The sequence below is a fragment of the Dichotomopilus funicola genome (assembly GCF_033296635.1).
Source record: "Dichotomopilus funicola strain CBS 141.50 unplaced genomic scaffold C8A04scaffold_43, whole genome shotgun sequence".
Classification (NCBI taxonomy): Eukaryota; Fungi; Ascomycota; class Sordariomycetes; order Sordariales; family Chaetomiaceae; genus Dichotomopilus; species Dichotomopilus funicola.
In genome coordinates this window covers 18,464-31,505 of record NW_026944064.1, presented here as the reverse complement: position 1 = coordinate 31,505, position 13,042 = coordinate 18,464, and the positions used below count along the sequence as shown (strand labels likewise).

At 54.7% G+C, this 13,042-nt stretch overlaps 2 protein-coding genes across 2 annotated transcripts; one reads left to right on the top strand and one right to left on the bottom strand.

Moving 5' to 3' along the window:
• Positions 1-5,387: 5,387 nt before the first annotated feature.
• Positions 5,388-8,058, bottom strand: C8A04DRAFT_38183 (uncharacterized protein; the record flags this gene model as incomplete). The annotated part of the gene is made up of 9 exons (XM_062784148.1): positions 5,388-5,602; positions 5,675-5,810; positions 5,897-6,056; positions 6,427-6,533; positions 6,607-6,709; positions 6,779-7,031; positions 7,095-7,209; positions 7,274-7,860; positions 7,959-8,058. 9 exons carry the CDS (start codon positions 8,056-8,058, stop codon positions 5,388-5,390), a joined length of 1,776 nt encoding a protein of 591 aa, XP_062635890.1.
• A 409-nt stretch (positions 8,059-8,467) lies between these two features.
• Positions 8,468-9,905, top strand: C8A04DRAFT_13157 (uncharacterized protein; the record flags this gene model as incomplete). Its single annotated transcript, XM_062777605.1, has 2 exons — positions 8,468-9,326; positions 9,364-9,905. The coding sequence occupies 2 exons, from the start codon at positions 8,468-8,470 to the stop codon at positions 9,903-9,905; spliced, it is 1,401 nt and encodes a 466-aa protein (XP_062635889.1).
• Positions 9,906-13,042: the final 3,137 nt, after the last annotated feature.

Below are 13,042 nucleotides of genomic sequence, written 5' to 3'. Positions count from 1 at the left end.
GATTATTTGCTTAGGTTTTGACAGTAACAAGTTGTCTATTGCTTCTGCCAGCTGCTTGACAATCCGATTTGATTTCCCTTCTTGGCTCGTCCTGCTGGCAGTCTCTGATTGGGTACCGTTACGGGGGAACAGCACTATCCAAGATCGACACGCCCCCTTGTTAGCGACATGTTAGTTAGCGCAGGATCTCGCCGAAAGTCGGAATATCCTCGAGATAGACTAGATGTTAATTCACCTGCTTAATGAGTTTTCATCTAGAAAAACAATTAACTTTCGGTACTTTTGCCCGAGGCATCTAATAAGTCATGAGTGTCTAAATGAATCCTAGCCACAAAACCACCCCCAAACTCTGTACGAAAGTACCTCTCTTGCTAACCTCTGGGACGGCATCGATCGCTGCAAGTGCTGATCCGATCCTGTGATCGGCCGCTTCCGCCAGCCACCGCCCAAGCGACCCCTCCTCGCACACAACAACGGCAAAGATCGCCGCAATGGTTCGATCTCGACTGTCGCTCAAGTTGCTGAAGATGATGATCCAAGGCAGCCTCGCTCCGTTATCTACCCACACAAGCCTCCGTTATCACTCCGTTTTTTTGACTCACAAACTTCCTGATACCTCTGCCCCCCTTGTAACTCTCAACTCCTCCCAGTCCAGCTGAATCATCCACACCGGCCACGCCCATCACAGCCTCACTCCCAGTGTAACACTCTCGAAGCTATCAACGTCGTACAGAACACTATCCCGAGCTATCCAAAACCCCCAGAGTCCCAAAGGTCCCAAAAGTCCCAAAAGTCCCAGGGCACTTCCGAGCCTGGTGTGATATCCCTCTCTGCAGCTTTGTACTACTCTTGTCCAACCCTCGGTAATCTGTACCACCGTGATATCTGCACCACCATGCAATCGCCCGTACATAACCGTCGTTCCTGCTGGTTCATGCTGGTTCCCGCTGCTTCCTGCTGTCCTACCTCGCTCGCCTCGCCCGCCTCGCTACCGGCTGTTTGGGCTTCGGGTTATGCCGTCCTACGCTACACCACCGTGGGGGCTGACGTGGTTGTGTGACGTCGTGAGTATTCTGGGTGTGATCGTGAATATTTCTGGGTGCCGGAATATTGTGTGCTGCGAATGCTGGTGTTCAGGTGCGGATTATGGTGTGGTTATTGTGCCCAGAATAGGATTCATTTTAGTGCGAGCGGTTCGGATTAGGACCTATGTGAAGTACAGCATTCGATAGCGCTAACTGTCTATCCACTACCCGTCTTGAGAAACTGATCTGCTGTTTGTCACCCTCCCTGTGGCAAGTCAGCTCGGGAAATCACCCCACGAAAAGCCAACCTGTAAGAAATCAGCCTCCCACCCACAGACATCGACCACACACATCAACTATCACACATCAACCATCACACTCATTATCACAACCATCACAGCTATCACAGGCACACACATTCTAGTCCCTTATCCGTCCCTTGCCCCGCCAGATCACCACTCCGAATGATCCGAACTCCAAGGCAGCCGCTGCCCCCCACCATCACACTCCCTCGCTCTCGTAAGCCCTAGACAGCTGAATGTGAAACATCTCCTCCCGCCTTGCGTTCTCCTCGGGGAACCTCGGTGGACCTTGGCAGACTACACCCCGCGGGCGAGGTGAGGGGCTATTTTGGGCATCGAATTCTGGGTTTCTCGCCGTCGGGTCGTATTACTTCCGGCGAACTTTGAATGACAAATACTAGGTACTGGTGGTATGAGCGCTAAGCATGCGGAGGGACTACACTGCTGATCGGAGATTACGTACTACTGCCATACTAGTCGGGCAGAAGGAACTCGTATCGGCATGGGAGTTTTATTCGACCCATTTGAAAGTGGGGAGATATTTCTGGCCATGGGGACTGAACCTGACATTTGGACAACAGTGTACTGCGGGCGGAGTAGTATCGAATGCCCCAAATGTCGAGGGTGCACAATTCGGTACTGCCAGTTGAGTACCGTTCCCTGAGCTTTGGACAACCGCATCTGGGATCACCATATCTTCAGGCGCGCCTAAAGGCCCTCGTTTCCCCTAGAATTTGTAAAGAAATATTACAACCTCGGCGTCACCCAAACCATCTTTCCCGTTCCCACTCCCAACGCCAGCGCCCCAAGTTGAAGGACAACATCTTCCCAGTGATCTACGCCCAGTTCTGGGAAAACTGGAACCGTCTGTGGCTTGTCTCCGGCAACCGAGAGGACCCGCTACGGCCATATTCTCTCCGGGTCGGTGCAGGCGGAAAACTTGACGGTGAGCCTTAATCCCCGAGTCACCTCCTCTCGTGACTGACCGAGTTCCTAGGGCCACTTACACCGGCGGTACGGTCCCATGTCATGGCCAACTCCGAAGGCGTTTTCCGCATGCAGCTATCACGTGCACCCACACGTGCACAGGCCGAGGGTCACCGAGGCCACAACGGGCCCAGCCCGTCACATTAGTCGTCTAGCATTGTGAGTTGTTGAGAAAATCAGTGTTGGGTAGAGAAGTAGTCTGGTGTGAGGCAAAGTGTTCCACTCGCTGATAAGATACATTCCGGTAAACTTTCGGAAGGCGGAGGTGCAAAAACAACACAAGGACCTCCCGATCATCCCTTCATATTCTTGAAAGATCCCCCACTTGACATCTACGTGCCCCTGTTGAGGTTGCTAATACAGAGTATCACTCCCGAGCCGCCCATCCTGCCTTGCTCCTGTCCCATGACCGGAAAGCTCGCTCGACGCTGCCCGCGGGGGCGTGATGAAGCCCGGTGCACGGATGTTGAGGTCTAACATCCCCATCAAGCGTGCCCCTGGTGGCGCCGGGTTTCCGGCTGTTCTGTTTCCACGTGTCGACAGAGCCGATGATTATGTCCTTCTTGGTGATGCCGCCAAAAAGGAGGAGACTCGATGCCAAGTGCCCCCATTGATGAGCTTCCCGTCCGACATGATTTGCATATAGACTGTAGCGAGGCCGCCCAGACATTCCTCGGCTATCTAGCAGGCCCGGGCAGAGTCATAGATGTCCTTTACGTAGACAAGGAGAAGGCGGACGTGGGGGGCGAGTACGGGCCTCGTGACTCCCCCGCCGACATGCTGAAAGAGTATTTTATCTAAGAGATAGGTAGGACAGATATAGAGGAGGATGCGAGGGCGCAGATTTAAAAAGTGTAGAGGCGGTTTAGTCTTGAGGAGGGCAGTCGTGGTTTGTGAGAGGTTGGGGGTCACTGCCAGTCAGTCCCTTTCCTGTAGATGCCTGCAGGCACTCCCGGGAACCGCAAGCTTGGTACGCCGGAAACTCGAGGTGCACTTGGTTCACATGGTGTTCAATATCGCCAATTTCTGGCCATGGTTCCGCTCCTTGTGTCTTGATTGCTCTATTCCTCTACTCGGCTTTCCTAGCAGGTGTGGCCCTGCCACACGCTACGTAGGAGAGAAGGGGGGGGGAAAGTAAATGAGAGGAAGAAGGGGTCAAAGGGAAGCAGATCCGTCCAGCCCGGCCTCTCCTAACCAGCCCTCACAAGAAACACTCCGGCCGTCTTAGGTATTCATCTCTTCGTGCGAGTGAACCAGAAGTCATTGGTGATCTTGAGCGGGGTTACCTGGTGAGGCTTCCAGGCTGCCAATCTCTTCCTCATTCTTAAATTCCCATGAGGAAGTCACTGACGACCTCTCCCACACAACTCTCCTCCTCGCCGCCGAGCTTGGCGCCGTCAACTACCTTAAGACACACCTCGAAGATTCAGGGGAGGCCCGCTGGCATAATTTCAACGTCTCCTTCCGCTGTCTTCCCATCTTATCCCATGCTGTCTGTCTTCCATTATTGGCCGAATTGACTTCCACGCCGGGCTTTAGCATGTATCCTTTCAGGATTTCCGCCCGCATCTCGCAAGAGGTCATTTCCTTGCTACTCACGTCTGGCGCCGACCCCAACTTTGCACACCCCACTAATCATCTGGATTCTGAGCTCGGTTCATCTACAACGCCTTGGAGATGCTGGTTAACTTACGCGGCTGACCCGAAAGAAGGATTTGGCAGGGCCAAGGTGAAGTCCAAGGCCGAGACCGCCGAGATCACCGTCATGTTTCTTGTCGCTGGAGCCGATCCCACAGAGGAAGTCCCTGGTTGGATCATACGATTCCTCGCCGATGAAACCAACCGGGATGAGTTGACAGTTTCACGGAAGGATCTCCTCCAGGCGATTGACGTACTGCAGAGGCAGGGAAGATGGGGATCACGGGCAGTTTCTGAGACCAGCTCGGCCGGCTCGGATTATCTTCCCGATAGCGGCGACGTCACCGATAGCGACGACGAGGATTGGACCTGTGATCGACACGAAGCGGCTACAACACTCAATGGGGAAGAAAGTGTGGATATTCTCATGGCCGACTGCATCGCGCCACAATCCAGTCTACTGCCCAGCCCCAGCAAAACACGGAAAAGAAGCAGATCAGCTTCGCTAGATGAGGGAGGAACCAACAGACTCGGAAAACGTCTCAACACCGGACAGGCATGAATATGATGGTGATGGTACAAGGCGTCAGTTCACGTTGGAAAGGGACGCCGAAGCGGACAGGATTCCCACTGCAACAACCAGCCGAACGGCATCTCAGCAGCAGACCCGTCTGTCCTACGGCGACGCGTCGTAGATCATCAAGGATAATCCCATTGGGAACGGCCTTTGATCCGTTCCGCGCTTCGTTTAACACGGTCTGCGCAGACAGGGGAATTCCGTGCACACTCGACGCGCCCGGTCAATTCGACCCCGAACTGGCCAACGATGTTATCGCCACGCTCGCGTATCCTCTCATCAGCGCCGGCAACATTCTCGTCCATGCCGCCGCACTCTCGCCGAAGTGATAAGCAACAAGAAGTAAACTTGATTCGCCAGTCGGCAAAGGTATCGTCCGGCCGCTCTGCGGTAGCGCCCGTACACCGACGCTGACGCCGTCTAGAACCTGAGTCGAGGTGGGTGTTGAAATGGGAAGGGCTGAAATGGAACTGTCACTGAAGACCGCGCTGATTCCCGTGAGCCCCGGCACTGACACGGGCCGAAAAGCGGCGGCTAGCTCGCTTGCCTGTTGGTCGCCCAAGTGAAAGTTTGTGGCTGTGCTTTGGGGCCGAAACCGTCGTGGCTTCCGCCTTCGAAGCACAGTCGCCAAACTCGTGAACACAGCGCACCACGGACATATCAGGGTCACCAGCGACAGTTTGCTGATCGGGTGGAGTGAGCAGCCAAGGAGCAAGCATGCCTTTTCCATCACACACACACACACACACACACACGCACCACGGCAATAGACCTCTATTGCGCACCGTCTTCTTGCACCTCCATTATGCTGTCACACTTTCCTTGTCCTGTCCTAGCCCTTTCCCATTCAAGGGAAATCTACCCGGCAAGGTCTGTGAAACTGATCGTGGTAACGCCAATGGTCCTGCCATGTGCCTGACAAAAGCATCGCAGCAACCCTTCATCAGATCGGAAATCTACGCAGACTTCGTACTCAAGGTCGTACTTCATCCCAGTCGCCGTTGTCTCTGTCCTGAATCTCGACAGGTCGACGTTCGTAAAATCCACACTGATAGTGCCGATTTGTGCGATCCCTACAGGTAATTAGGTACCGAGCCGTCAGTGACTGTCTTCAAGGCCAATCCAAGGTGAGGTAATAGAATTACCGGGGTCGTCTAGACGCTCGGGAGCCAGATCGAGGTGGCACGAGTACAGCGTGTCGTTAAAGACATATGAGTGACCTGACCGCCAAGTTCTTGTTACTGCGAACGTTCGGCGTGTTGAGTCGGAAAGCTCCGCACCCTATTATCCTCCGTTGTTAGGCATCAATATTATTCACAGGATCATTGATTCCGGTAGCTAGGGAAGTTGAACGTGTGACAACGCACCTTTCCGATCATCCATTGCATGCGCCCAGAACAATAGGTGACACCCCAGTCAACGAAGGCGTGTTTCCTATCATCTATATCCGGCCGGAACGGCTGCGCGCAATCGAAGCCGTAATGACGACGGCAGATCAGCACGCGCGGCATTGCTCTCTCGAGACCCCTAATCGCAGCGCCCCGAACCACAGCGGCTTGGCTGGCATAGAGTTGTCAGGACCAAAATGTGGGTGGTTAACTTCGAGGGAGGTAGGGGTAGAGAGATAAAATACCAAAAAAGAATAAGAAAAAGAATAACGTTAAGAAAAGAAAAGAAGAAGAAAAGTAAAGAAAAAAAGGGGAAAATAAAATAAGAAATGAAAAGGAAGAAGAAGAAGAAAATAAAGAAAAGAGAGAGTCAAAGGGGGGAAAAAGCAGAAAAAGGAATTGAAAGGGAAAAGAGGATAAAAAGGAAACAAGATCAAAAGGAAAAGAAGATAAAAAAAGAAGACGAAAAGGAGAAGAAAGACGGAGGGAAAATAAGGGGGGGTTATTACCAGAAATTAGGCCGGATGCATTTGATCCTGCCGTTAATAGCGCACCAAGCGTCTAATTCCCGCTTCAGGTAGTCAGAGTTTCCGAAGCCGCCAACAAGAACGATCGACTGTAGGCTCGTCAAGATCTAGGTGTCTACTCGCCTGGACAGCAGAAAGTCTCGGTTGTCGGCTTTAACTTACGTTGATCCGCTTGCCCTTGGTGTGGGAAATATGGCTGGCCTGCTGGCCGACGAGGCGAAGGATATCCTCGACGACCGGGTCAAACAATTCCTTCATGTCGGCTCTGTGACAAGAGGTAATAATAGTGAGCCATAATACGCTATGGCTGTTGACGACTTGGGGGGGGACTTACCTCGACAAGGTCACAGCCGCTTCATCCTCGTCGTAGTGCTCCTCGGCGAAGTCCCCTTGCAGGTCGATGGGGTAGATATCGAACGTGTCGTTCTCTGAGGTGCCAAAGCTCTGCTTCGCCTTCTCGAACGACGCCATGAACTCGCTCCCAGGGCTTTTTCGCCTAGGCGGGACGTTTTCGAAGGCGGCCCCGAACCGTCGCGTCATCAGGTTGAGGAAATTCCGATCAATGTACGTTGAACCGCATTTACCACCTTCTCAGTGTGTCAGTGGGTTGATTCTAGCAATATGTTTAGGGGACTCGGGCAGCGCCATACCGACGCCGACACAAATCTCGTCGAACTCGATAGATGGAAACGTTTTCCTGATGGTGTAGGTCGTGATATCCACAGTCCCCCCTCCGCAGTCGAGAATGAGAACGTTTTCCCCAGCCTGCCAGAATTAGGACACTAAACGTTTAGATGATTCAATTGCAAAAGGGGCTGCGAGGCCTCACCTTGACGGCATTCACAGACCCAGGGCGGAGGTCCTTCCTCAGTGCCGCTATCGCTGCTGCTTCGGGCTCGGCGATCATCCGGATTTCATCGAAAGGACGCGAGCCGAAGCCGGCCGCCTTGGCCGCCTCCCACGTCGCCGAACGCGCCTTGTCGGCCCAGATGGCCGGCACGGTGAGGTAGCACTCGATGGGGGTCATGTCGAAGACCTCGGGCGTCATGCGCATCTTCAGGTTGCCGACGACGAAGCGGTAGACCTCGGTCAAAAAGTCCTGGCACACCATCTGGGCGTCCTTTCCGCGTGGGAGATGAAACAGCGCCGAACCCGTGGCGTTGCGCAGCGACGGGTCGTCGAACTCGCTCGTCTCGGCCGACGTGTCCAGCAGGAGCTTCGTCCAGGAGCAGGATGCCATGCCCCGCCGCACCTCATAGCCCCAGTGGTTGCGGCTGACGCCTCGATTCTCGGCTCCGTAGGCGATGACGGTGGGTGTCTTCCAGTTGCCCTCCACGGGCCGTCCCTCGCCGGGCCAAGTCCGGAACACGTCGATGTCATCGATGCTTGTCTTGTCCGACGTCACGTAGCTGACGCCTGTGTGTAGGTCTGTTGTTAGGCAGGGCGGCCCCTTGGCAGAAGAGCGCTGTTGCGGCGGCTGGCGAATCCTCAAATCACACACTCTGGTAACTTACCCGTGAAAGTGGTCCCATAGTCTACCCCGAGGATAATCTTCAGTCTGTCGGCCTGGCGGCCGTCGTCGAAATGGCCGCGATCGGGTGCGTCGGCCACCATGTTGGAGCAGAGTTTGGAGAGTGGGTATGGAACGGGAAGTCGGGAGGCGCGCGGATATAGGTGTGATATGTCTCTCCTCGGTCGATTAGCCTAAACAGAGGCCAGGGCTCAAAGTTAGTTGTCTTGTAAAGCTGGCAAACGGGAGGGCTTGCCGGATCAGGCTCGGGCGGGGTATGCTTGGTAGGCTTCCATGCATGTCGTCTGCATGTTTCGTTGTTGGTACCCCGGAGCCCCAGTCACGTCCAATCACATGCAATCCTCATGCTCCTCAACCATTTTCCCGCCCCTACACACACCACCAGGCTTACCAAGTCCCAAGTTCCCAACGGATTAACACTTGGTTCTCGACACAGCACCGTCTCGCTGCCTGCCTTTCCTTCTTCGACTACTCCAAGACAGACGGCTAAGAATGGACGAGGCACTTCGGGACCAAGACACCGCCGTCTCGGGAAATTCCGCGCAGGCAGCTCATGCCAACAGACACCCCAGGCGGACCGAGGACCGAGACAGAGAGACCCGGTCCGGAAGAGCAAGAGGATTTCGATGGTTTGGGCGGCTCATCAGCTGGGATGACTTGGAAGATCAACCCCCTCGGGACGAGGCCGTGATCCGCGAGCTGCAGAGCCAGGTCTGGAGTGCAGAATCCCGGATTTGCCGCCTGCAAAACGAGGTCCAAGAGGCACACGACGAAGCCCAGAAGGCACGTAGCCAAGTCCAACAGGCATGGAGCCAACTCCGCGTCGAACAGGACACAAACCAGCGGCTCTGTCAAGCAGCCCAGTCGATCCGATCGGAGCGCGACAGCTTGAGCGTCAGCATCGAGAAGCAGGAGGCACAGATCCGCCAAGTCCAGGCCCTGGCATTCGAGGGTATCGGAGGCGACTCGTGGGCGGCGGGCGACGACGGCACGGTCCGAGCCGACCTGGAGAACCTGCACACCCGCTTGAAGAGCTGGGCGAAGAAGTACGCGGCCAACGACATGAGCGAGGTACTCAAGGGGCTGGATCCTGACGAGCACATTTCCTTCATCCAGCTCCTGGCCCCGGTCGTCCGACTCCGTGCTGGGACGCGAAACTCCATGGAACATCTCGAATCGACATCCATGAAGAAGAAGTCGCCTGCTATGTGCCTCCAGGGGCTGCTCGCGTACCATGTGTACGCCAAAATCATCGGCCGGCCGTTTTTTGCTCTCGGTGACGCTGCCGAGACACTACATAATGTGTACATGGCAATCCAGCAAGGTGAGATGAGATATCATCAAAGGGGGGGTTCCCACTTGGCTGACACTACTACTATCAAACAAAGTCAACGAACGTGAGTCCCATCTCTGGCGCTCCAAAACCCTCCGTCTCCTCTCCGCGCCGCCGTCCAACGCGCAGCCATCCAACGTGCATCCAGGGGACGGACGGCCCAGCTACAGCGCCGCTCAAAAGACAGTCTGCCGCAACTTGGCCATCGACTTCTACACCAGCCCCGCCCAGCACCTCATCAAGCCACCAACACAACCGGGCGGGGACGCACAAGAACAGGACAACGCATGTTTAACTGACCTCGAAGCAATCAGTCAACACGCAGGCGAGCTGTCCTCGCGGCTGTGGTCCCGGCAGACGGCGCTGCGCGTCAAGTCGCTGGCCGAGCTCAAGGACGAGCGGTTTGTGGCCCGTTCCGAGCTCATGAAAGCGCACCTGCTGCATCGGCTGTATGAAGACGATGACGAGTGTGACGGCTGGTTGGTCGGGGTTGTGACGCACCCGGCGGTCCTTGGATTTGGGAGTGGCGATGGGAGGGACTATACCGCGCCGCGCGTGTGGATGAAGGCCGAGGTGTGGCTGGCTAAGGATATTTGAGGAGTAAGTGAATGAGCTGTAGTTTCTTGACAATTGGGCAATACCATGAAGGAAACCGCCTCCTAGAATTTCCAGGGGTGCTCCAATGTGCAAGTTGGGTCCACCCGTCCCCCCCTTTTTTGTTTGATGCCACCCCGCAACCTTATGCCCAGGACGCTGTAGGTACACATGATAGGGACCTCTTCAACCTAAAGCAATTGCATTCCCACAAGCAGATTGTTCAACTACTATTTACTCATCCGTCAAGTAAATGACTCGAGAGGGTAAAAAACCAAAAGCCGAGTCACCGGGATGCAACAGGGGTTGAGGTTATCACACAAACGACAGTCTTATCGCCTCTCTCTCACACACACAACTACCGCAACCCCCCCCCCCAAGAAGCAAGCCGAACACGGTCGAGAAGCTTCTGTTGCGCATCAGCGAGAGACCAGTGGGCGATCAGGTAGTCAAAGCCATTCTGCATTCGGCAGCCGCCGTGTGTTGTGTGGAGACGCCGTCGACCCTCTTGGTGAGTCTGCAAGGTATTGGGTATTTCCACGATCAAGTTGGTTCCAGAGATTACCAATCTCGACGTTAAAGGTTCAGCTCTCGGTCACTGGCGTTGATGAGGCGGCAGCGGACCTTTTCCGCAACTAGTAGGAATTCACTGTGTGGAAAGTTGTGGTCGACACTGACTACCCTATCCTCATCAACCGGACGGATTCTGTCGACATGTCGGCACAGGGGGGAGGGATGGAACTGGGCCGGGCAGATAAAGAAGTGAGTCTCTTGGAAAGCGGGCCATGGAGAGCAGTATCTGGTGAATTACATGAGCTAACGCGCGGATATGTCGGTACTGATAATACTCTTTGTCGTGGACTAGATAATCCAGGGTTTTCCCAAGCAACGTACCTTGAGTCGATGAGGGGCTCTAGTGCAGATGAACGGTTCCCCAGTGCCGAATGGTTGCAGTCTGCCGGCAGTGGGATCTGATAAAGCGGAACAGGGTCGTACTGCGGTTCCTGGCGCACTTCCATGGCGAGTTGGGCCTAGTAACCTACCCGCATGTGATCATGACCGTCTTTTCAATCCTTCATTGCTACCGGAAATGCACTTGATGCACTTGGGGCCTGAGTAACGTGGCATGGGTACCACACTTGGAATGGAAGTGAAAGTGTGAAGCGGGAGCAGGTTTAGAATAGGAGCTCCGTTCGACTCAAGTCAGTTGACCATGAACTTCTCGGCTCTGAAAGTCCGTTTACAGTTGAATCAAGCAATAATTAGTTTTCCATTGAGTCCTGGAACAATGAGTGCTGACAACGTCGACGTGAGCCAAACTGGATACAAATATTTAGATGACTATCTGATAACGCCCCCAAACCTCCAGCTCTATACGGGTTGATCAACTGCTAGAGCCTTCTCCTCCGAAGGCCCGCCCCCACCCTATCGGAGAGTTTACACGTGCACCTACCTCCTACCTCCTACTTCCTGCATGATACATGGTGCCCAAATCGCTGCTCAATCACCCAACAGTCACCAACTACCGTAGCCAGACCATGCCTTGACTCTACCATCGGCCGAGGGGGAGTAACATGAGAGTTCGTCACGAGAACTGCGGCCAAAAGGAGTCTGTATGTCCAGATGCAGGTGACAGCCTTTCTCACGTCCGTCTACTGCCCTCTACCAGCTCACCTTCCACTGAGAGTAGCAATCAAGCGCAGCCTCGGAGATAACTCCCCTATCCTAGCCCGCATCTGTCGTCCGAACTGTGCCCATGCGCCGGTGCAGGCGCATCATGCACTCCTTGCTACATTCGTCCGTCCATTACCCCCTGATTTGAACTTGACGATTGTGGGGGCGCACAAGATAAGTAGCTTCGTCAAGGTGTAAACCGCGTCCAGTGCAAAGCGCGAAGCGCGTATGCGCGTTCCCCCGCAACGGAAAGAGAAAGTAGGGGTAGTAGTAACCGGGCGTCTTCTGCACACTGCACAGTAAAATCACAGGAAGCGGACAGCAGGTCGACAGGTTTGGTAACGTTGCAAAGAGGGCCGACGGCAACTTCTAGTGTGGTGGGATTTCCCATGTCAGGTAACCCGCCTAGTTGGTTAGTCAGTTAGGCAGTGGGCGGGTGGGCGCCTCGTCGGCGCATAGCACAATACTCGCTCCTTTGGCCCCCCTTCTGGCATTTGAAGTTGGGTTTGTCTGTTGGGCTTGGCCACCACCGAGGCAGGAGCCGGGCATGGTAGTGGCGACGGCGAAAGCCCCTGAATTATGCCTCGGTGGACTCGTCTTTTTGCCGTTCCTCTACTTACTGTGTAGATTCAGCAGCCAGCGCGCGCCGGACCGACGGCTTGGAAGCCTGAGGGTCAGGTACGGATACCACGCTGCGATTCCAAATCCCTCCCTTCCGACATGCCTATTTTCGTTGTCGCCCCCAGCTCCAGCTGTGTCGGCGAAAGGAACCAACGACGGAAATCCACTTTTGCAGGCGACCAGGCCCGTTGTGCCCGGCCTCCGGGGCCAACAATCCATTTCCCTTTCGCATGCCCCTCCTTCAATCTGTCGGGGCCCCCAATCAGACCTTCCCAAATGAAGCGGCGGTTCGGTTCCTGACTGGCGAGTGTGGGATGTAACCCTGGGTGCTGCTGGAAAGGAACTTTGTCGGAGGGGGGCTGTTGGTCGGGTCGTCGGGAATGAAGTGGGCGGAATGGAATCGGAGAGCGAAGAAAGGGAGAAAAAAGAAGGAAAGGAAAAAAAAGAGGAAAATATAACATATTGACGTTCTGGCTGATTCGCGTCAACTTATAACTTGTTTTCCCGCCTCGTATTTACCAACCTCGTATTGTTCATCCCCAACCTCTTCTCTCGGTTCGACACGACACATGCATTTTCCCGATGCCAAATCCTACACAGAATTCATAAGTGTCCTCACAGAATTAATCAATCTCCCGGGCATCCCCTCCGGCCCGGCTCCCAAAATCCCCTCGTCGAGACCCAACCGAGACAGCCACCCCTGAGGCGATCCAACCTGACACCCAAGCATGACCCGATTGAGGAACCCATCCCGTGAGGATGCTGCCCCGGAATGGCACCAAGCTGGCGAATCACAGGGGGTTTTCTGACCCCCATTTTTGGAGGGGACTTAAGCCCCACTTGTG